Below are 24,576 nucleotides of genomic sequence, written 5' to 3' on the forward strand. Positions count from 1 at the left end.
AATATTTCGAAGTGCATTCTTATATTATAAATAAAAGTGTGTGTTTTGAAATATAATATAGTAGAATGTGTAATTTATATATTCGTGTCTTTGTTTGTAACGCAATATTCTATGAGGAAGACCTTATCGGGTCGAAATATCAGGCTGTATCTATATGTTTACATTATAGTAAATACCTCCTCCTTCCTTTCTGTGATAGGGCTAACACAAAGGCAAAGGAGGAAGCTGTGCATTGACAGATGGATGGGGGATGATTTTACGTCAGAAAAAGCAAGAGAAAGAGTGTCAAACGTCATACATTGAAGAAGGAAGGTCCGCAGTATAAAAACGATAATAGGGAAACGGATATTGAAAAACCTTCCAGGGTTGTCAAGGTCGTTAAAAAAACCCTTTTTGGATATTAAATTGCAAGTAACTCTTACAGAACAGAAACACATTCAGGTTTTTTTAAGAGAATGTGTGGTTCGTTCGTCAATGTATTGTATCGTGTAGTAATCTACCCTTTGCAGATAAGGTAAAGTATATTTTAATGTGTTCTTGACCCGGTATTAATTGAGAACCAAAAAGCTAGTATATTTACATATAGGTAATTTTTTCAAACATAGATATTGGACTATATTTTGTCATCATCTGTTTTAAGGTAACACACATTGCCCTATTTTCCATTGTACAACACAAACAGTGCGGCATCGCAAAAAAAAGCAAAATAGTATGTACTACAAAATATTTTAACAAAACTGATTTATTTTCACTATGGTCTTGCCGGAGAGTAAAATCTTCGCTCAACATTTTGGACTTATCACACTTCTCCTCTCCTTCTTTTCCTCTGCCCTGAAAAAATAGATATAAATTGTTACAAATGTAGTACACATATAACAAATTGCATAACATTTATCAATAATGTAGTCAATTGAATTTAATGTTGAAAACAGGTAAAGATACAAATGAAGCAAAATAATATTGACACATATATTTCTATATTTTAGTATAAAACATACTTTTTCAAGTGTTTGACTTTTTCTTTCAGTTGTTTTACGGAAAATTGTTACACATGTAGTACACAATTACAATTCCATAACATTTATCAATAACGTATGTAATTGAATTAAATTTAAAAACTGTAAAAAAATAGAATTGAAGCAATTGTTTACTTTGACACATATACTTCTACATTTTAGCATAAAACATACCTTTTCAAGTTCTTCACTTTATCTTTCAGTTGCTGCACTGAAAATTCGTCCTCCATCCAAATGTACAAGTGCTCACCAGCCATTTTTAAGTTTCGCATTACAAAATCGGCTGACGACCAGGTTGGATTGCAATTGTTATTGTACTTTATAATGTATTTTGATTGTTCATCTGTGAAATGTCCTGAAATAAAAGTAAAATGGGAATCAAGATCATGTATGATAGCAACTGTACGCAAATCAAATTAATATATACAAAAATCACTTCCGCGACATAAAGTACCTGCGTTTTATTTTCAGCCTAGTTGTGTGTATTCGTATTGACATTTGATCGAGCCATGCTGATTATAAGGTGCACAATTTCCTCTGCTTTCAAAATTAATCTATTTAAATACGTCCTGATTTTCTTACTATAACTGGAAACTATTTGTAGATATATTTGTTTGGTCAATGAGTACATGTAGTAGTTTCAACTCCTATCTAAAATGAAGTAAAGGTTATGACCCGTGTATATTTTTTTTCATTCGTCTTTATTACGTCATGCCCGCTATCAAATTGAAACTTGTTATTTTAGTAGTATAGATGGATGTGGCATATGTTTTTTATTGGTATGTAACATACAAACCTTTAGGTTTAAAGTTTGACTTCAATGAACTGGTTTGAGATGGTGTTCTTCTTGGGGTAAACCATTTCTCGCCTTTAACAATCATAGTGTCTGACAAAAAATAATGATGATTCATTTACTGATTTTTTCTTATCTTATATTGCACTCACGTAAAAATCCGCTAACAATTGTGATCCTCGTGCGACATTTCCATTCATATTGGATCGTGTTTACAAACTTATTTGTTTCATTGTTCATTTTTGGTCGTATTTTAAAAAACTTTAAGGAACAAATAAATAACGGCTAGTTATATCAAGACCAACAATCCTGTACAGTTTTTCTTTTTTTCTGTCTTGAGATGGTTCTGTATGGCAATTCCAAGGCATTTTTTAACAGTACAATTGTTTTTAAATGTCTTAAATTAAACATGTTTTTTGCCACGATTCCTTCAACAAAATCATGTGTTATATGTTTAATCGAAGGTTTTGTAATTCTAAAGTCATCATTACCTTAATTTCCCTTTAGTAAACTTGAAAGTCTTTAGTAATAGTAACTATAAGTAGTTAACAGGGAAAATATAAGATTACAAACCTTCCTTTACAGATTTTTTCTTTTCTGTTTTACGAAGGCTGTGTTTGGTCTGCGGAACTAAAAAAAAATAATTTTGTTAATAATTTCATTTTTAAAATCATCATAAGATATTGACAGAATGAATAAATGAGTTGCTTACAGAATTTGTACAAAATGCTCTTGTTTGTTTTACTTACCAATTGGTTTGGATGTGTTGGACTGTTCCTTTTCTTGAAATTTCTGTAATTTGTGTGACTCTGTAAAGAAAATTTGGAAATTAGTTATCGGAAATCGTCATTTGCAAATGCAATGATCAATTATCAGTTTTACCCAATTTATTGCAGAAATAGTAATTTAGAATGTCTTAAATCAATAAATCATGAAAATGTTAAGCTGTACCATTTATCCACACGATTGCACTTTATCATGTGATTATGCACATTTCGGTTTTCTTAACTTTTACATTCTGACCATATAATCGTATATATATTGTTTGAAAATTTATAAGCTTTTAAAATTATACGTACTTTGCAGTTCTTCAAACACCTGTGTCAAGCTTTTTCCTGAAAAAAACCCAACAGAAAATGTTTTTTTTCTATATTGCTATCTACCCATCACATACAATTCAAAACGCAATGCATGCACGTAAACAGTAGATTAAAAATATATCCTTACTTTTTGGCTTCCCTTGGGCTGGGAGTATTGGCTCTGGTGGACTGTTCTGTTTTGGAGAAAAGGTATGCTTTGAAGAAGGTGTCACATTTATTGGTTCCACACACAGCATTTCAATCACTGTTGAAAGTAAAGTAGAATAGTTCAATAAAATATATATCTTGAAGGTAAAGGTGAAAAGTATAATAAGGAATTACATTTGATATACACACCTTTCTCCCGAACCTGTTCTTCAAAACATACTGTGTCTGAAAAAAGAACGAATGTTGACCAACTAATGAATTCGATTCGCTCGTGTATGTAACAACGTATTTGATTTTAACGAAACAAATCTATGTATAACTGAAAATTTATTACACCAGGGTTTTCGATATCACAAACTAGTCAAAACATTTACTCAATTTCATCATCGGTAATAGCCACATTTATTCTCAAAACAGTTGTTAGCATGTTACAGGTTGTGTTTTTCACATATGTTTAAGAATGGTATTCTACTAAACCCCTAAAAGGGGGGGGATTGTACTTGATTGTCATATGTTGAAGACATAACCCTAACTCAAACCCTAACCCTCACCCTAATTTTTCAGTCATTTAACTTGAGATCTGAAGCTGGCGTATCAGTAACTGCTAGTATTCCTTTGTTAATTAGTGTATTATTTTGCTTAGTTTCTTCTTTTACCTATTCTGACATCCGACTCGAAATTCTTTCTAACTGAGTTTTTACTGTGCGTATTGCTATTTGCATTGGCTAGAGGTTGAGGAGGAGGGTTGAGATCTTACAAAACACGTTGACCCCGCCGCATATTTGCGCCTGTCCCAAGTTAGGAGTCTACGTTTTTTGCTAGTCTTGAATTTTTTTTTTTTAATTTGTTCATCTATATGTTTCGGAGTTTAATGTGACGCCCTTTTTCACTGAACTAGGACACATTTTTGTTTAATGGGCAAGCTTGCTTCCCAGTGCTGTATTTTCTCACTTTGGGGAAGTCCCATAGGTGGCCTTGGGCTGCTTTCTGCTCTTTGGTCGGGTTGTGGACTCTTTGACGTATACGCCGTTTCCATTCTAAATTTACTTGGAAATAACGATAGAGTTTAGCAATGAAAGGTAGATATATAAAATACTATCTATTTTACCTGATCCATCTGTCTGTTTCTGTTCTTTTTCTATTTCTACATCATCGGTATCAATCTTATCATCCTTAGCTTCCTCATCATGAACATCCCTATGATCACTGCTATCTTCGTCATCATCATCATCCTCACTGAGTTCGTGTTTAGTGTTTCCTTGGTAATGCATGTATTGACTATCTTCATCCTCATCTGATGTTGTGTCAGCCCTCTGTGTGCTGTCTTTTTGCCTGCTGCTCTCACCTTTAGTATTTGCTGTTTAAAAACATCAGCAATATTATCAAACACGAAAACAGCTTCGATATCAACAACATAAGCAATTAACAAATTATATTATTAATTTCTATAATAACAGTGAACTTCTGAGCAATAGCCTGTTGAGTTGTAGATTCTCTATACAACTTTATATCGACATTTTTATCACAGGTCTATTTCTCAGCGAAACGTTAAAAAAGTAATACAGTATATAGACAACATAAGGGCCTTGGATGGCATTATTTCTAATTAACTCCATTGTCCAATATTTGTAATATATAAAGTTGATTTCTTTGATTCGTCTTTTTTATGTCATGTCCGCTATCAAATTGAAACTTGTTATTTTAGTAGTATAGATGGATGTGGCATATGTTTTTTTTCTTATGTAACATACATACCTTTAGGTTTAAGCTTTGACTTCGATGAACTGGGTTGAGATGGTGTTCTTCTTGGGGTAAACCATTTCTCGCCTTTAACAATCATAGTGTCTGACAAAAAATAATGATGATTTATTTACCTATTTTTTCTTACCATATATTGCACTCACGTAAAAATCCGCCAACGATTGTGATCCTTGTGCGACATTTCCATTCATATTGGATCGTGTTTACAAACTTATTTGTTTCATTGTTCATTTTTGGTCGTATTTTAAAAAAAACTCTAAGGAACAAATAAATAACGGCTAGTTATATCAAGACCAACACTCCTGTACAGTTTTTCTTTTTTTTCTGTCTTGAGATGGTTCTGTATGGCAATTCCAAGGCATTTTGTAACAGTACAATTGTTTTTAAATGTCTTAAATTAAACATGTTTTGCCACGATTCCTTCAACAAAATCATGTGTTATATGTTTTATCAAATGTTTTGTAATTCTAAAGTCATCATTACCTTAATTTCTCTTTAGTAAGCTTGAAAATCTGTAGTAATAGTAAGTATAAGTAGTTAATGGGGAAAATATGAGATTACAAACCTTCCTTTACAGATTTTTTTTTCTATATGTTTCGGAGTTTAATGTGACGCCCTTTTTCACTGAACTAGGACACATTTTTGTTTAATGGGACAGCTTGCCTCCTAGTGCTGTATTTTCTCGCATTGGGGAAGTCCACTAGTTGGCCTTGGGCTGTTACTGCTCTTTGGTCGGGTTGTTGACTCATTGACGCATACGCCGTTTCCATTCTCAATTTGCTTAGAAATAACGATAGAGTTTAGCAATGAAAGGTAGATAAATATAATACTATCTATTTTACCTGATCCATCTGTCTGTTTCTGTTCTTTTTCTATTTCTACATCATCGTTATCAATCCTATCATCCTTAGCTTCATCATCATGAACATCCCTATGATCACTGCTATCTTCGTCATCATCATCATCCTCACTGTGTTCGTGTTTAGTGTTTCCTTGGTAATGCATATATTGACTATCTTCATCCTCATCTGATGTTGTGTCAGCCCTCTGTGTGCTGTCTTTTTGCCCGCTGCTCTCACTTTTAGTATTTGCTGTTTAAAAACATAAGCAATATTATCAAACACAAAAACAGCTTTGATATCAACAACATAAGCAATTAACAAATTATATTATATTGTTAATTTCTAACAACAGTGAACTTCTGAGCAATAGCCTGTTGAGTTGTGGATTCTCTATACAACTTGATATCGACATTTTTATCACAGATCTATTTCCCAACAAAACGGTAAGAAATGAATACAGTTGTGACTGTGTTTAGCGATACAAAAAGACAAACATTTACCGTCTATAAGATCTGTAATCATTGCTCTCAATTCCATGTTCCCTTTCGTTACTTCTGCTTTCAATTCCATGTTCCCTTTCGTTACTTCTGCTTTCAATTTATCCGCCTTAAAGCTGTTAAACAATGCTTTCAGTTCTATGTTCCCATTTCTTATTTCCGCCTTTAATTCATCTGTCTGAAAGTAATAAAACTGTGTTTTATTTTGTTATTTCATCTTATTTTGATTTGAATGATATGTATATTGTACAAATGGTAATGTGCATTTCATAATTAAAATACAAAACTGGAAATAAAGTTGCATACCTACATTAAAAGATTAAAAAGTAAAATCACAAAAATACTGAACTCCGAGGAAAATTCAAAAAGGAAAGTCCCCAATCAAATTAATTTGTTTTTTAAGAAAAACTTTCAGCAGAACGGACAGACCCAAGTGTCAAGCAATACAGATTATAATTTAGTACAGAAAGTAGCCGAAGTGAACACATTACTGAATTAAATTTCTGTCCAATCATTATAGGTCAAATATTTCTAAAAAACACGCTAAGATCGATTATTTTGTTATATAATCAGTACCTATTTTTTTTATTTCTCCTTTCAGTTTATCTGCCTTTAAATGATCCAACTGTCTTATATTTTGTCATTTTATCTTATATTCTATTACCATGATTAAATTATAGTTTGCATTTGCGTCCACAATATCAAATGAGTACATACTACTGAATAACTCTTATCATTTTTACAGATTTATTCTCTCCTTCGACTTACCATTTGAGTCATTTGTATTTTCATCCAGTTATCCATTTCTGGAAAAAAAAACAAGGAATATAAGTGTAAAAAATAATGTCATAGATACGGTTATTTGAACATGAAGTATTTAATACATGTCATAGTTAAAATTCAACTGTAAAATTGGATTTGTAGTCCTGCTAATTATTGATAAAGAAAACATATGTATACAAGTCTACTAAATCTGATAGGCGGACAAACAGACAGGTATGATATTTGCAAATCATCTAATTTTGCTAGAGGTTTTGCTAATTGAAAGCTCCAAATCGTTTTGGCGAGAGAAAACAATAAGAGTCCAAATTCTGATTTTCTTAAGATCTTCTGCATATGCATTGTTACAGTGCATTTAGTAAATCACATGCGTTGAAAATGTCTTTTAGAAAAAAGGCAATGAATATTTGATGTTTGCATAGTCAACAACTATTTTTATAAAAAAAGAATACATTCCGCTTTTTCAATATAGGGTACAAAATGTCTACATCACAATGAACACTTCTTTTATAGCATTTTGTTTTGTGTTTCCCAAAAGAAATAAAGCATTAATTCAAACATTCATTGTTTAAGTGTTCAATGACAACAATGGTAGTCATACAAGTAGTAAAACAGTAGTAGATCATTTTATTTTATACCACTAATTTTTAAGTATAAAGTACGCGTAAAGAAAACAAATACCGACCGTACGAGGGCTTGACAGCCAGTCAGTGTCGTACACTCATCTTCAACTGACAGTTGAAGCGATAATATTTACATAAGAAGGAATGTGTAGCAACAAGAGAAAGAAGGAACAATTTGTAATCAGATTCTTCATTTCTTAATTGTTCAATAAAATGGTAGTCATACGAGGAGTAAATATTAACTAACCTGATATTGTATAAGACTTCGTGCCGATTGTATATCTCCTTCGTGCTATAGTTTTAAACGATGGACCTTCCTCCTTCCATTTATGACGTTTTACATTATTTTTTTAAGAATATATAAATGAATTTCGACGAAATATACCATAAAGTATCACAGTACAGTTAATATTAGGTATATATTTTGCATATACTAGTATTTTCTTGTTTAAAATCGTTATGGAACCGCTGTAAATTTCTTTTATAGCAGAACGTTGGTGTTTTACAAAAAAAAAGAAAAAAAAAAGACATGTATTTAGATTCTTCATTTCTTAGATGTTCAATAAAATGGTAGTCACACGAGTAGTAAATATTAACTAACCTGATATTGTATAAGACTTCGTGCCGATTGTATATCCCTCTTCGTGCTATAGTTTTAAATGATAGACCTTCCTCCTTCCATTGATGACGTTTTACATTCTTCCTCCTTCCTTTTCTGACGTAAAGGGAAGGAAGAAGGAAGATGTCAAAGGTCAAAAGGAAGGAGGATGGTGTTTGGTAACAAGAGGAAGGATGAGGAAGAATCAAGGCATGCGATAACAAGCGGAAGCTAAAATACACCTTCCTCCTTCCTTTTTCTTTTAAAACACACCTTCCTCCTTCCTTTTCCTATAACACACCTTCATCCTTCCTTTTTCTTTTAAAACACACCTTCCTCCTTCCTTTTTCCTTCTTCGTCTTGTTACCACATACCTTCCTCCTTCCTCTTATCACAACACATATTCCTCCTTCCGCTTCTCGCCGCAGACCTTCCGCCTTCCTCTTGGTGCGACACACCTTCATCCTTACTCTTGATAGAATACATTCCTCCTTCCTTCCTTCCCTTTACGTCAGAAAGGAAGGAGGAAGAATGTCAAACGTCATAAATGGAAGGAGGAAGGTCGATCATTTAAAACGATAGAAAGAAGGAGGAAGATCAATCGGTACGAAGTCTTATTGATATCAGGTCAGTAAATTTTTACTACTCTTATGACTACCATTGTTTTCATTGAACTCTTTAATAATATATTATTTGAATTAATGTTTTATTACCTTTAAAAAATGCCTCACGACAAAACTGTTTTAAATTTGAAAATTTTACATATTTTACATAAAGCATTTTTTTGATCTGATATGCATCAACTTCCTGTTAGCCGATATTTTAAAATTCAACCACTGTATCCACAAGGAAAATTTTACATAAATATTTTCTTGGTTCCCTTGAAAACGAATGATTTTATATTTGGTTTGGTGTTTGGTGATTTTGAGTTGTAGGTCATGAAAGGAAATTCTTTGTCAATATTTTATTGACTTCTTTGTAAGGACATTGTTTACGAATTGCTTTAGAACAAATTATGCAGTGATGCACGTCCATACCCTGTTTTGGTATTGTTGTCACATGTTCTCAAAAATAAATACACTACCAGGAATTTACATAGCGTTTACATGTACTTTTAATGCCACTAAATATACAGTACTGGTAAAACATATCATCAATCAGTACATGTATTACCTATAGCTTTTCAGTACAAATAATTATGTGCATATTTTCAGTAATGCTATAGTTTTAAACGATGGACCTTCCTCCTTCCATTTATGACGTTTTACATTATTTTTTTAAGAATATATAAATGAATTTCGACGAAATATACCATAAAGTATCACAGTACAGTTAATATTAGGTATATATTTTGCATATACTAGTATTTTCTTGTTTAAAATCGTTATGGAACCGCTGTAAATTTCTTTTATAGCAGAACGTTGGTGTTTTACAAAAAAAAAAAAGAAAAAAAAAGACATGTATTTAGATTCTTCATTTCTTAGATGTTCAATAAAATGGTAGTCACACGAGTAGTAAATATTAACTAACCTGATATTGTATAAGACTTCGTGCCGATTGTATATCCCTCTTCGTGCTATAGTTTTAAACGATAGACCTTCCTCCTTCCATTGATGACGTTTTACATTCTTCCTCCTTCCTTTTCTGACGTAAAGGGAAGGAAGAAGGAAGATGTCAAAGGTCAAAAGGAAGGAGGATGGTGTTTGGTAACAAGAGGAAGGATGAGGAAGAATCAAGGCATGCGGTAACAAGCGGAAGCTAAAATACACCTTCCTCCTTCCTTTTTCTTTTAAAACACACCTTCCTCCTTCCTTTTCCTATAACACACCTTCATCCTTCCTTTTTCTTTTAAAACACACCTTCCTCCTTCCTTTTTCCTTCTTCGTCTTGTTACCACATACCTTCCTCCTTCCTCTTATCACAACACATATTCCTCCTTCCGCTTCTCGCCGCAGACCTTCCGCCTTCCTCTTGGTGCGACACACCTTCATCCTTACTCTTGATAGAATACATTCCTCCTTCCTTCCTTCCCTTTACGTCAAAAAGGAAGGAGGAAGAATGTCAAACGTCATAAATGGAAGGAGGAAGGTCGATCATTTAAAACGATAGAAAGAAGGAGGAAGATCAATCGGTACGAAGTCTTATTGATATCAGGTCAGTAAATTTTTACTACTCTTATGACTACCATTGTTTTCATTGAACTCTTTAATAATAGATTATTTGAATTAATGTTTTATTACCTTTAAAAAATGCCTCACGACAAAACTGTTTTAAATTTGAAAATTTTACATATTTTACATGAAGCATTTTTTTGATCTGATATGCATGAACTTCCTGTTAGCCGATATTTTAAAATTCAACCACTGTATCCACAAGGAAAATTTTACATAAATATTTTCTTGGTTCCCTTGAAAACGAATGATTTTATATTTGGTTTGGTGTTTGGTGATTTTGAGTTGTAGGTCATGAAAGGAAATTCTTTGTCAATATTTTATTGACTTCTTTGTAAGGACATTGTTTACGAATTGCTTTAGAACAAATTATGCAGTGATGCACGTCCATACCCTGTTTTGGTATTGTTGTCACATGTTCTCAAAAATAAATACACTACCAGGAATTTACATAGCGTTTACATGTACTTTTAATGCCACTTAATATACAGTACTGGTAAAACATATCATCAATCAGTACATGTATTACCTATAGCTTTTCAGTACAAATAATTATGTGCATATTTTCAGTAATGTTTGGAAAAAGTTGTTTTTCATTACTGAAAATTTCAGTCATTTTGCTGTACTGAAAATTTCAGTCATTTCTAAATATTAGAAATTTCACTCATTTATCAATACTGAAATTGTTAGTCATTTTTCATTATTGAAAATTTCTCTCATGTTCAGTACTAACGTTTTTTATCATTTTTCAGTACTAAAATTGTTTTGTCATTTTTCAGTACTTCCATAAATTACTATCAAGAATAAGTCCAAAGTATGTAAAAAAGTGTAAAACACTTTATCGTGACGCTATCCGTAAATCTTGCGTCCGGAGGTGTAGATTATGATGACGAGAAGGACGCTGACAGAAGTTTGACAACTATAATTTTTGTTTTTGATTTTGACAAACATATTCCAGGACATATGAATCAATGAAATTAAACAGGCAAAGCACACAAATGTCATACAAGTGATAGGTTTAGCTAGCTATAAAACCAGGTTCAATCCACCATTTTCTACATAAGAAAATGCCTGTACCAAGTCAGGAATATGACAGTTGTTATCCATTCGTTTGATGTGTTTGTTTTTTTGATTTTGCCATTTGATTGGGGACTTTCCTTTTTGAATTTTCCTCGGAGTTCAGTATTTTTGTGATTTTACTTTTTATTGTCGTTTTAATCTTGTTGACGACAACTTCAAAATCTACACATTGTCATGAAAACTACGAACCGAGAACTGTCAACAGATTAAGGAAACTGCAAATTTTAAGTAAAGAATTACGACTTAAAACAAGGAAGTTTACATTACATGGTGATCATGAATTTGAATATGGTGTACAAACTAAAGGCATTTTTAGTTTACTACATACCGTTTCACTTAAACAAATATTGGTGGAGTGTCTTCAAATATTTATTTTTTTGTAAACCTAATCGTATCCTAAATATTCAATTAAACTACTCTTTCTTTTTTCAGAACATGGAATCTTGGATTAAAGCAAAATTTGAAGAGTTGGTAGGTATATTTATATATTACTGGATCTGTTGATACTTATTACATAGACTTTCCTATATGACTTGAGTTACACTGTTATTAATTAAAGTGAATATTATGTGGCTATTCACGTCAATTTAATAGTTCAGTGTAGGATTAGTATTCCAATATGACTTGTTGTTTTAATTGTAACTAATTCTATTTGATTTCTTTCAGGGCCAAGATCTGAAGAATGAAATAAGAGAACAACATATAGGTAGAATTGTTTGCATTATTGTAACATATGCTTGTTCTGGAGAAAATCCCATTTATCTGGACAAAACGATCTGCAATTGGTTTCTATAGGGACGATTTCGATGTTTCATTACTTTATTGACTACCTTCACAATATAAAAACTACACCACAAGAAAGCAGATTGCGCAAAATTCCCTATATTTTATGTGTCTGTCAACATTGCCATGTTTGTGCACTGAATATACAAGGTCCTTTTTATAACCAAAATATGCCAAAGGAAAAAATAAAGGCCCTACAACGAAGATAGTACCACTTACGTAGTAAGTTCAGTCTTTAAAACTAAAAGTAAGATAATTAAACTTGTTTCAAATCTTAATATTACTAGAACTTCATATAACAGCTTTAACGCGATTTATGATATGATCTGTTCATCCATCCACCTGTTTACATATAGTATAATGTGGAAAAGAATATGATTTTAATATTTCTGATCGCAGAAATCATTTCTAAAGTCGTATTCAGATTTGTTGTCAAAACTTCTTGTGGTGTCATACAGACCATACGAAAAGAGCTGATATTTCGGTATTAATATTAAGAAAGACAGTTGTATGATGTTATTAATTTTGGCGGCATTTTCAAAAAATGAAGTTACTTGTGTCATTTATCTGATTGAGTCGTGTAAAATATTGAGTGTTGCATGGTCACGTATATAATCGCATTTTTGATTCATCTTGTTACATGAAATGGGTAAAAACCTAAGAGTACTAGTAAAACCTTTCACATTTCTTTCAGCAACAGTTACAGACCTGAAAATGTTTGTTGAAAGTAAGTTAATTAATATTTAATAATTCTAGAACCAGAGTAATATTGTGTGACATTTATGTGAGTTTTAAAAATTCTTTTTCTTGCCTTTTATTCAAAACAACATATACATATAATGTATGTACCAAGAGCTTGAAAAAATAATGACAACAATATAAAGAAATCTAAATGAGAAAGGTCATAATACTTTCAATGTTATATGTCTATGAATTGATCGCCACTGAGTAGAATATTATGTTAAATGAATGAAGTAAAACAATACGATTCTACAATACTTCGGGACACTGAACTAAAACGATCTAATTTATACTGTCATACAAGTGAGAGGTTTAGCTAGCTTTAAAACCAGGTTAAATCCACCATTTTCTACATAAGAAAATGCCTGTACTAAGTCAGGATTTAAACTTGCTTATTTTAGGAAAACTAACCAAACAGAAGGAAGCAAAAGAAAGAGGTAAACACTGTTTTTAATAATCTGTGGTCGTATCTGTTTTCAAATCAAGACTTATATATGTTTCTCTCAATTGAAAAAAATTCTACGTAAATATTGATGATTAAGAAAAATATTTTTAACTAGTACAAGATCGATCTTACCAGAGGAATAATCCAACTCCTCTGTTATAGATGTATATATTTGTTATCCCTAAAGACATCTTGAGTCATCTTTTGTATCAATGCATAAATGCAAAGAAGAAAAGGAATATGTCAAGAACTGTTAATAAATTGTTTCCAAAACCAATTTATTAGCATCAGATTCATTGTGCTACAAGTTCATAGTTTCTTTGTACAATTACCAGAAGTTTTGAAACACAATTTAGCATATTTATACACTCCTTTTCTTTTTTCTTCAGAAAATAAAGAGGAGGAGATTTCAGGAAAGAAATTTAAAACAAAATGTAAAATAGCTAATGTATCTTTTTTCATACAACAACTAATTTTATAGAGAAATAATATCTGCAAATAAAGGAGTATGTCCGATAACTGTTTTTTTGGGCTTAATTTAAAAAAAAAGGAATATAAGTATGATACTGGTGTTAACGAAAAGGCCAAATAATTGTCTTTAATATATCCGAAAGTTAATTGACATTATTCTGTACGTGCTGCAGTCTGTAACGTTATGAAACGTTTTAAGTATTCAAACATGCTCATTTGATATCACTTTTTGTTTTCCTCTTGTAGTTGATGTGTTTCTTTCTGTTTTAGTTTGTTACCCGGATTTGTTTTCACTTAATGGAATTATGACTCTTGAACAGCTGTATTCTTCTGTTGCATTTAATTTGAACAGTTTTATAAGGTTTTTACCTGCAACAGAGTTACGCACACTTATGTTCATTCAAAAGATTTTAAAATCTCACGTGACTAATTACATTGCAAACAATGAATGAAATTTAAAAATTTGAATAATGATCATGCATATAAAAACATTCTTTTTTAAGTAGTTGACATTCAAAGCGGTTACCTGTCCTTGTACTTTCAAATGGCAAATTTTCATTTTTATTTCCGTACTTTGTCTTTCATATTACTGCTATTATTTATTCTTTCGTATTGAACTGTAACAATTAATGTCGGGAACAAACAGTATACTAAATGCAAAAATATTCATTGATAGATCAAGGAGAGATTTCAGCATACGATAGTGAAGGTAAGGACTCTTAATTGGTCAACAGTTCAAGTACCAAGTTATGTTTCCATTTTATCATCAATGACATCAGTGATGTTTTGAATATAAAGTTTTACCAAGTTGAAAAGTAAAAAGAAAAGCACTCTCATGTCAAATAATTGCGAAATATTGTGTAGATATCAGAATTGTCCAGTCATTTTAACACATAAATCAATCACTGATGATCAAGAAATAGAGTTGAAAAACTACATAACCTAATCAGAGAAAGAATCTAACTCCTTTGGTATAGATGTATATATGTGTTATCACAACATATATCTGATTGATCTTTTGTATAAATGCTTAATGGTAAAAAATAAAGGGAATCTGTCGAGAACTGTTAATACATTGTTTTAAGTACCAATTCATTTACATCAGATGAAAGTGTACCAAGAGTTTTATGGTTTCATTGTACAAATTGCCCGAAGTTTTTGAACATAATGGTTGAGCATGCTGCAGTCTGTAACGTCATGAATTCTTAAACGTATTCAAACATGCTCATTTCATAGCATTGTTTGTTCTCCTTTTGTAGTTGATGTGTTTCCCTCGGTTTAAGTTGGTTACCCAGATTCTTTTTCACTGAATCGAAATATGACTAGTAAACAGCGGTATACCACTGTTGTCTTTATTTTGTACATTTTTTTATAGGTTTTAACGTGTAACAGTGTTATGCACGATTATGTACATTCAATATATTTTCAAACATGACGTGACTAATAAGAATTCACAACCTGTAGGAAAATAAAGGTTTACATTTATGACGTCTTAATGACCTATATCAAAATATCCAATATGATTGGAAAAAGTTGACAAACCAATTTCAAATAAATCTTCGAAATCTAACATGTTGTGTAGTTCATACTGGTGGCCTGACAGTACCTCCTCCTTTCAGAAAGGATCTTACAAATTTTTAATAGTGTACATTGCAAACATATGATTTTTACAGTGAGCTCAACGAAACTTTCAATTTTGTAAGAGTTGACATTCGAGGAGAATGACTTTTCTGGTACCTTCAAATGGCATTTTTGTTCCATTTGTTATTCCGTACTTTAGGCTTTCATATAACTACTGTAATTAATTCTGTCGTATTTAACTGTAAAAGTTTCATGTCATAAACAATCAATATAGTAAATGCAAAATTATTCATTGGTAGATGGAGAAAAGAAGACATCAGATAATATAGATGGTAAGGATTCTTAATTGGTCAATAGTTCAAGTATTTAGTTATGCTTCCATTTTATCATCATTGGCATCGGTGATGTTTTGATTTTTAACTTTTACCAAGTTGGAAAGTAAAATGACAAGCACGCCAATGTGTTAAATAATTGCGAAATCAGAGAAAGAATTCAACTCATTTGTAATAGACATCTGATTCATCTTTTGTATCAATGCTTAACGGCAAAGAATAAGGGAAATCTGTCGTGAACTGTTAATACATGTCCGAAGTTTTTGAACATAATGGTTGAGCAATAATACAATTTTCTTGTTCTTCAGAAAATGAAGAGCCGGAGTTGCCAGGTAAGAAATGTTAACCAAAATGCGAGGTAGTAAATGTATCTTCATTTACAATTTTCTAATATTTAGATGAAGAATAATATGAAGAATAATACTTGCGACTAAAGGAGTATGTCCGATAAGGGTGGCTTTGGACATAGCCAAAATGGATAATTATGATATTAGTCATGAAAGTAAAAGCAAAAATTATTGCCTTTGACATTTCCAAAAGAAATAGGTAAACTGATTCGGTATAGATGTATATCAATGAAGATGGCAAATTAAAATGGTTGTCAAATTTCATTGCCTTACATTTGTGCATTTCATTGATAATTAACAGTTACATTTGAACATCAGTAGTCCACATATGGTCAAGAAAACATGAAAAACAATGTGAATGAAAAAACAGACATAAAAAAAAATATGAAAAGAAATAAAAGGAAAGAAGATTAGACTGATCAGGGTTGGGCAATTTCTATTTCAGACATCAAAATATCTTATCGATTAATATTTGTCACATTTTTCTTACCTTTATGGTAAATTGCTTCCGCATTAATTGAAAATTGCAATAATTTGTAAGAGCCGTCTGAAATGTTTTATTATGTTATTCTAAACATTCATTTACTAACTTGTAGAAATTTATCAAGCAAGTAAGTACATTTTACAGCTACAAATACATATATACTGACGATTCCACTTCTTCATCACAAATTTCAGAACCTTGAATAAAAGTCTGTATTATGTACTGCTTGATAGATTAGTATTATGTCTTTTTAAAGCATCAGAATTACAGCATACGAATTTATAGTCCTACAATATGGGTTATAAAAAAATTACCAAACACACAAAAGCCTTTCTCAGATAAGAAGTAAAAAAAAACTACCGCAATAGCAACCACTTGGTGCAAACCTTTCAAAAGAAATGATGGATTAACATTAATATTCAAGATACTTTACACCATTTAAAACAAAAGTGCTTTGAGGGTGTATGAATGTCGCAAATATGTTAAATGTCATAGCAGACAATACTGAGTCCAAACAAAATCAAAAGAATTGATCTTTTTTGTACCTGTTTATGCATCATTGTACCATGATTTTTTAGTTGACAGTGACAACACTTCATCATTAGATGTGTGTGGAGATTTTGATATCTTTGATAATTGTTTCATGGTTTTGTTTGCAGGTCTCGTTTTTGGTCAAAACAAAAAAAAATAAGAGTAAGGTGTTTTCATTTTAATTTGATTTCTATAAACAGAGACATGGTGTATAATACGTATAGCAATCAGGCAAAGAAAGCTTAACAGTCTTTCATTTCAATTGTTCGCTTAGTTATTTTGAAGAATGAAAAACATTATAAATTTGAATGATAGTTTTGATAAACATTGACACATTTGAAAAATGCTTTTATAAAATTTTCTTTAGTTTCATTTATATTTACACAAATAGCGACGAAAATATATTTGTTACAGCAGTTATCATTTCCGTTTGAATTTTGTGTAAAAAAAAGGAAATCATTTAAATTTTTCATAGTTTTATGTCCGATAGGTACGTGTTAATGTTACTGACTATAATAAATTTCCTTCATGTTTTGTACACGAAATACGTATGAAATTTTCTATATGTCACAATATTTATTTCCCGTCGGAACTAACTTTAGCTACCAAAAAGTAAAATCACAAAAATACCGAACTCCAAGAAAAATTCAAAACGAAAGGTCCCTAATCAAATGGAAAAAATCAAAAACTCATTACATCAAACGAATGGATAACAACTGGCATATTCCTGACTTGGAACAGGCATTAGTAAGTATGTAAGATAAATTTCTTTTTTATAGAATTCTACATATTATATATATTTTTTTCTTTTCTTTTCAACAGGAAGTTCCGTTTCTGGTAAGTTATATTCAGATTTGTATTCAAATTTCCTTGCACTATTCAAGGCTTTTTCATTTTTCTACTTCAGATTGTTAAAGTGAGGCGACCACTTTTATTGAATAACATTTAATGATGTCTAAAATACAATATGCAATTTTAAGATGAGCCACCTATAACATGAGATATACAATTGGTAACAGCTTTACATAGTTTTAATTGCTACATTTTTTTCTGCTTAGCATTATAAATTTCTTATATTTGTGGTTAGGGTTAGTTTAATTTCCTATGTTTCTCGATATCTTTATCACCTCAAAACTTACAAAAGTGGTCGTCTATGTCTTGATTTCAATTTGCAAGTTTACCAGCAGACTCTGTTTACTTTTGATTTTCATTATGCTGAGGGTTCATTGGTGGCTTTGGACAGTTTTGTGCTTTTTGTCTTTGACACATTCACCCATTTTATTAACTGAAATACTTTTAGATGTTGCAGAAAATGAGAGAAGTCTGATGCATTACATGCTAAGTAAGTAGATTAAAATATGTAAATAAATGCAAATTATTACTTTTCTTTTTTGAGCAACAAATTGTAGCTTTGTTTTTAATTCATCAGTATCGAACCAACACATTGGGAAAGGCATGTGGGAAACCCTGCCTACTGAAGCAAACATGCTATCAAAAGTCCTAAATAGTAGAAAAAATTCCACCAAATGAAACCTACCAATTATGTTAGATAAATCTTGTTTATACACTTCTAAATAATGTATGTTATTCTTTCATTTTCTCCCTAACATAAACTGTTATACTTGAACTTTCTTAATTTCATGTGAATAAAAGTATATTTTACTTGTGTCCTGTATGTTGTATTCCTTCGTTACATGTTACATCAAATTTTTTATACATTTTAGGCCAATTTTTACTAGCAAGTTCAATTCCAGGTAAGTGTTATTCCGATTGTATTCAAAGCTCATGCACTTTTTCAATCTATGACTTCAGAGTGTAAAAACTGAGGCAACCACATTATTTGAATAACATTTAATGCGGTCTAAAATACATTATGCAATTTTGATATAAGCCACCTGTAACATATGGTATCTGATTGGAAACAAGGTTACACATTTTTTGATTGCTACTTTTTCTCTGCTTAGCTTTCTTATTTTCATATTTCAGGGTTTGAGTCAGTAGCTTCCGGCTCCGGACTACAGAAAAGAAAAAGTAGTAAGTTTATCCATATATCTATATAAACGTTAGAAATAAGAATTATGGGAGAATATTTCACCGTTTTAAGAGTGTTACTAAATTACTGAAAAGGTAGTTATTTTCAGTACAGAATACGTTACCTGATACAAATATATCTTCATGAAAATTACTGAAAAAGTTTCCTTGTGTTCGTTTTTTTTTTTTTTTTTTTTTTCGTTTAATGCATTACATCTGACATCTGCAATGTTGTATATTTCAGGTCAAGCTGAACAACAGCCATCTGGTAAGTCTTTTATTTAGATTGTTTTAAAGGCTCAAATTAAAGTGTGATGTTAACAAAACAGCAAACATCGATAGTTCTATTCTATCAAAATAAAATAAAAATCATTTGTAAAGATGTGTTAGAAGATAATTTGAATAAAGTTTACCTATTGTCTGACTTCCATGCATACCCATTTATGCATGAGAAAAAACATTTTAATCAGATAACATTTATGTCTAAACCTTGTGATTGATTGTTAACAGAGTGGATAATTGCACATGAATACAACGAAAAACCGATGCCTGAACTCGTGTACTTTTCACGTGCTTTTTAATTTTTTGACTTCAGAATGTAAAAATGCGACGAACAAATCATTTGATTACATTTAATTCTGAAAATATACACAATGCAATTTTCATATGAACCACCTATAACATATTTTATCAAATTGGTTATAACTTTGTATAATTTTGATAGCTACTTTTTCTCTGACATAGCATTCTATTTTTTAAATTATAGTGTCAGATCTCCTAACTGCAGCCTCCAAAGTACTGAAAAGAAAAAGTAGTAAGTTTATCCATATCTCGATATAAACAAGATTTGCATGGCTGTATGCTAACAGTAAAATTGGAATTTATGGGAGAATATTCAACCAATATATACATATTACTAAATAACTGAGAAAAATAATAATGTTTAAATAGAGACTATGTTAACTGATACACATATACTTTCTGAATGTACCATGTATCAATCTATATAAGTTCCTAGTGTTCGGAATCTTTCGTTTCATTTATTTTATCTGACATGCAAGTTCTTGTATATTTTAGGCCAAGGTGAACGACAGCCAACTGGTGAGTTATTTTTTTCTAATGGTCTTGAAAGCTCAAATTAAAGTGTACTTTTAAAGAAGTAGCAAACCTTGACATAACTATTCTATCAGAATTATTTGTAATGATGTTTATAAACATCAGTCGATCAATTTAAGTTTCATATGGAAGTATGTTTTTAATTTAAATGTAATTTGACATTGGTGTGTGCTAACAGTAAATATAAGATTGATTGCAGAATATTCAACAGCTATACGCGGAGGCGTGTTACCAAAATACTGATACAATATGACTTTTTGAATGAAGAGGCTACATACAGTGATACACATAAAGTTTCGGACTGTAATATGTATCAATGTAAATGATTTCCTTCTGTTCGGAATTTCTGGTTTGATCCATTATATCTGACATCCAAATAATTGTACATTTCAGGTAAAGTTGAAATACAGCCATCTGGTAAGTTTTCCCTGATAGTATTTAAAGCTGTATTTACATAATTACATAGTAATTAAAAAAAATAGCAAACATTGACAGTACTATTCCATCAAAATTATTGGTAATGATGTATATAAAGATCAATAGATCAATTCAAATATGGAATATTGATTTTTAATGCATTTTGACATTGTTGTGTGCTTACAGTAAAAATATGATTTACAGGAGAATATTCCACGCGTGTTACTAAACTACTGAAAAAACTGTCCTTGTGTTCGGATTTTTTCGTGTAATCCATTACATCTGACATCCGCATTGTTGTACATTTCAGGTAAAGTTGAACTACAGGCATTAGGTATTTTTTTTCAGATTGTATTTAAAGGTCAAATTAAAGTGTGTTGTTCACAAAACAGCAAACAATGACAGTTCCATTTTATCAAAATATAAAAAGTATGCTGTCTTAAATACAACAGTCGATTTTCATATGAGCCACTTATAACATATTGTATCGAATTTATTACAACTTTATATAATTTTGATTTCTACTTTTTCTCTGACATAGCATTCTATTTTTTATATTATAGTGTCAGATGTTCTAACTACAGCCTCCAAAGTACTGAAAAGAAAAAGCAGTAAGTTTATCCATATTTTGTTATAAACACATATGCAAGTGCAAAATATATTCCCTCGCTGGTAAATGTGAATGAGTATGGCAGTATTGAATATGAATGCAAATTTGCATGGCTGTATGCTAACAGTAAAATTAGAATTTATGGGCGTATATTCAACCGTTATTTGGGTGTTACTTAATTACTGAGAAAAGTAATTTTGTTAAAGTAGAGACTACGTTAACTGATACACATATACTTTCTTAATGTACCATGTATCAATCTCTATAATTTCCTTGTTTTCGGAATATTTGTTTCATTCATTTTATCTGACATGCAAGTTCTTGTATATTTTAGGCAAAGGTGAACGACAGCCATCTGGTGAGTTATTTTTTCCAATGGTCTTAAAAGCTCAAATTAAAGTGTGATTTTAAAGAGGTAGCGAACCTTGACAGTACTATTCTATCAGAATCATTTGTATTGATGTTTATAAACATCAGACGATCAATTTAAGTTTTAAATTGAAGTATTGAATTTTGATGTAATTTGACATTGTTGTTTGTTAACAGTAGAAATAAGATTGATGGGAGACTATTCAACAGCTATACGCTTATGCGTGTCACCAAAATACTGGAAGTATGACTTTTTATACGACCGCAAAAAAATTTTTGTGGTCGTATATTGGTATGACGTTGGCGTCGTCGTCGTGGTCCGGCGTCGTCGTCCGAAGACGCATTAGTTTTCGCACTCTAACTTTAGTTTAAGTGAATGGATCTCTATGAAATTTTACCATAAGGTTCAATACTACAAAAGGAAGGTTGGGATTGATTTTGGGGGTTATGGTACCAACAGTTAAGGAATTAGGGGCCAAAAAAGGGCCAAAAATAAGCATTTTCTAGTTTCCAGACAATAACTGTGGAACGGTGTATGGATCTCTCTGAAATTATACTACAAGTTTCCTTACCACAAAGGGATGGTTAGGATTTGCTTTGGGGGGTTATTGCTCAAACCGTTTAAGAATTAGGGGCAAAAAAGGGGGAAAAACAAGGTTGTCCTCATTAATGGACAAATACTTTAGTACAAAACATAATTTAAAGCAGTGTAAGGGAGATAAATCAAATACATCATTGAAATTATCTCCCTTACACTGCTTTTAAATTATGTATAAAGTAATGGTTAATGAACAATTAAGATAATTTAAAACAGTGTAAGGGAGGTAATCCAAATACAACGTTTTGGTTACTTCCCTTACACTGCTTTTAAATTATGTTTAAAGAAATGCATATTTATAAAGGAAGACCAGTATGGCGCATTAGATTTGTAAAATCTTTGACCACATTTATTTATTTGTTATGCCGAATCTAACCGTGTATTTAGATTTTTAATTTTGGGTCCAGTTTTCAAATTGGTCTACATTAAGGTCCAAAATTAAACTTTGTTTGATTTCAACAAAAATTGAATATATGGGGTTCTTTGATTTGCTGAATCTAAACATGTATTTAGATTTTAGATTTTTGGCCCAGTTTTCAAGTTGGTCTAAATTTGGGTCCAAAATTAAACTTTATTTGATTTCAACAAAAATTGAATATATGGGGTTCTTTGATATGCTGAATCTTACCATGTATTTAGATTTTTTATTTGTGGGCCCGCTATCAAATTGGTTCATATTGAGGTCAAAAGGGTCCAAAATTAAACTTTGTTTGATTTCATCAAAAATTTAATTATTGGGGTTCTTTGATATGCCAAATCTAACCGTGTATTTAGATTTTTAATTTTGGGTCCCGTTTTTTAAATTGGTCTACATTAAGGTCCAAAGGGTCCAAAATTAAACTTAGTTTGATTTTAGCAAAAATTGAATTCTTGGGGTACTTTGATATGCTGAATCTAAACATGTGTTTAGATTTTTGATTATGGGACCAGTTTTCAAGTTTGTCCAAGTTGGGGTCCAAAATTAAAATTTGTTTGATTTCAACAAAAATTGAATATATGGGGTTCTTTGATATGCTGAATCTAACCATGTATTTTGATTTTGGACATTGGACCATAATAGGTAAATTAAAAAAATTGAAGTTCTTAGACCACATTCTTTCTGTGTCAGAAACCTATGCTGTGTCAAATATTTAATCACAATCCAAATTCAGAGCTGTATCAAGCTTGAATGTTGTGTCCATACTTGCCCCAATTGTTCAGGGTTAGACCTCTGCGGTCGTATCAAGCTGCGCCCAGCGAAGCATTTTATTTAATGAAGAGGCTACGTGAACTGATACATATAAACTCTCAGTATGTAGGATGTATAAATGTGAATAATTTCCTTGTGTTTAGAATTGTTTGTTTGATCCATTATATCTGACATCCAAATTCTTGTATATTTCAGGTCAAGTTGAACTAGAGCCATCTGGTAAGTTTTTTCTGATTGGATTTAAAGCTGAAATTACACTGCTATTTAAAAAGAAGTAGCAAAGATTGACAGTACAATTCTATCAAAATTATTTGTTATGATGCTATAAAGATCAAACGATCAATTTAGATATGGAATATTGATTGTAAATGTATGTTTACACTGTTGTGTGCTAACAGTCGAAAACAGATTTACAGTATAATATTCCACGGTTACACGCGTGTTACTAAATTATTGAACAAGATTCCTTGTATCCGTTTTTTTTTCCATTTTATCCATTATATTTGACATCCGCATTGTTGTATATTTCAGGTCAAGTTATACAACAGCCATCTGGTAAGTTTTTTTTCAGATTGTATTAAAAGCTCAAATTAAAGTTCGATGTTAACAAAACAGCAAACATCGACGGATCTACTCTATCAAAATCCAGAAATCATTAGTAAAGATGTATTTTAACATAAGAAGATACATTTAATGAAGTTAATATTTTCTCTGACTTCTATTCTTACCTACTGATGGTCTGCCTGTAAAAAACATTTCAATTAGATAACATTTATGTTCATAATTTTTTATTGATTGTAAACAGAGTGGATAATGGCACATGAATACATCGATGAACCGATGCCTGAACTCGTGCGTTTTTCAAGTGCTTCCCAATTCTTTGACTTTAGAATGTAAAAATGAGGCGAACATATCATTTGAATAGCATTTCATGCTTTCTGAAATACAACATGCAATTTTCATATGAGCCACCTATAACTTATTATATCTAATTGGTTCAACTTTACATAGTTTTGAATGCTACTTGTTTTTCTGACAAAGCATTTTATTTCTTTATATTATAGTGTCAAATGTTCTAACTGCAGCCTCGAAAGAACTGAAGGGAAACAGTAGTAAGTTTATC

At 31.2% G+C, this 24,576-nt stretch overlaps 1 protein-coding gene and 2 long non-coding RNA genes across 13 annotated transcripts in view; 2 read left to right on the top strand and 1 right to left on the bottom strand.

Moving 5' to 3' along the window:
* Nucleotides 1-571: 571 nt before the first annotated feature.
* LOC127710423 (FK506-binding protein 5-like) overlaps nt 572-24,576 on the bottom strand; it is a 48,208-nt gene continuing 24,203 nt past the window's right edge. The window contains exons 7-14 of one of the 7 annotated variants that reach the window (XM_052216247.1): nt 3,246-3,281; nt 3,037-3,153; nt 2,889-2,924; nt 2,559-2,618; nt 2,383-2,439; nt 1,813-1,902; nt 1,191-1,371; nt 572-831 (exon numbers count right to left, since the gene is read on the bottom strand). In XM_052216247.1, coding sequence (XP_052072207.1) covers nt 783-831; nt 1,191-1,371; nt 1,813-1,902; nt 2,383-2,439; nt 2,559-2,618; nt 2,889-2,924; nt 3,037-3,153; nt 3,246-3,281 — 626 coding nt within the window. In that variant the 3' untranslated portion in view covers nt 572-782. Of the gene's footprint in view, nt 832-1,190; nt 1,372-1,812; nt 1,903-2,382; nt 2,440-2,558; nt 2,619-2,888; nt 2,925-3,036; nt 3,154-3,245; nt 3,282-24,576 lie in introns of those variants that run through there. The other 6 variants (XM_052216250.1, XM_052216249.1, XM_052216251.1 and 3 more) reach the window with 6 other exon arrangements.
* The window catches only part of LOC127710425 (uncharacterized), a 37,907-nt gene continuing 22,033 nt past the window's right edge, over nt 8,703-24,576 (top strand). Inside the window, exons 1-5 of one of the 5 annotated variants that reach the window (XR_007986188.1) lie at nt 8,703-8,784; nt 11,841-11,879; nt 12,075-12,114; nt 12,886-12,918; nt 13,334-13,374. This is a non-coding gene — a long non-coding RNA (uncharacterized LOC127710425). Of the gene's footprint in view, nt 8,785-10,229; nt 10,312-11,840; nt 11,880-12,074; nt 12,115-12,885; nt 12,919-13,333; nt 13,375-24,576 lie in introns of those variants that run through there. The other 4 variants (XR_007986186.1, XR_007986187.1, XR_007986189.1 and 1 more) reach the window with 4 other exon arrangements.
* Nucleotides 20,100-21,269, top strand: LOC127710427 (uncharacterized). The gene is made up of 3 exons (XR_007986190.1): nt 20,100-20,255; nt 20,664-20,687; nt 21,251-21,269. It is a non-coding gene; the product is annotated as an uncharacterized LOC127710427 (long non-coding RNA).

The sequence above is a fragment of the Mytilus californianus genome, unplaced genomic scaffold (assembly GCF_021869535.1).
Source record: "Mytilus californianus isolate M0D057914Y unplaced genomic scaffold, xbMytCali1.0.p SCAF_79, whole genome shotgun sequence".
Classification (NCBI taxonomy): Eukaryota; Metazoa; Mollusca; class Bivalvia; order Mytilida; family Mytilidae; genus Mytilus; species Mytilus californianus.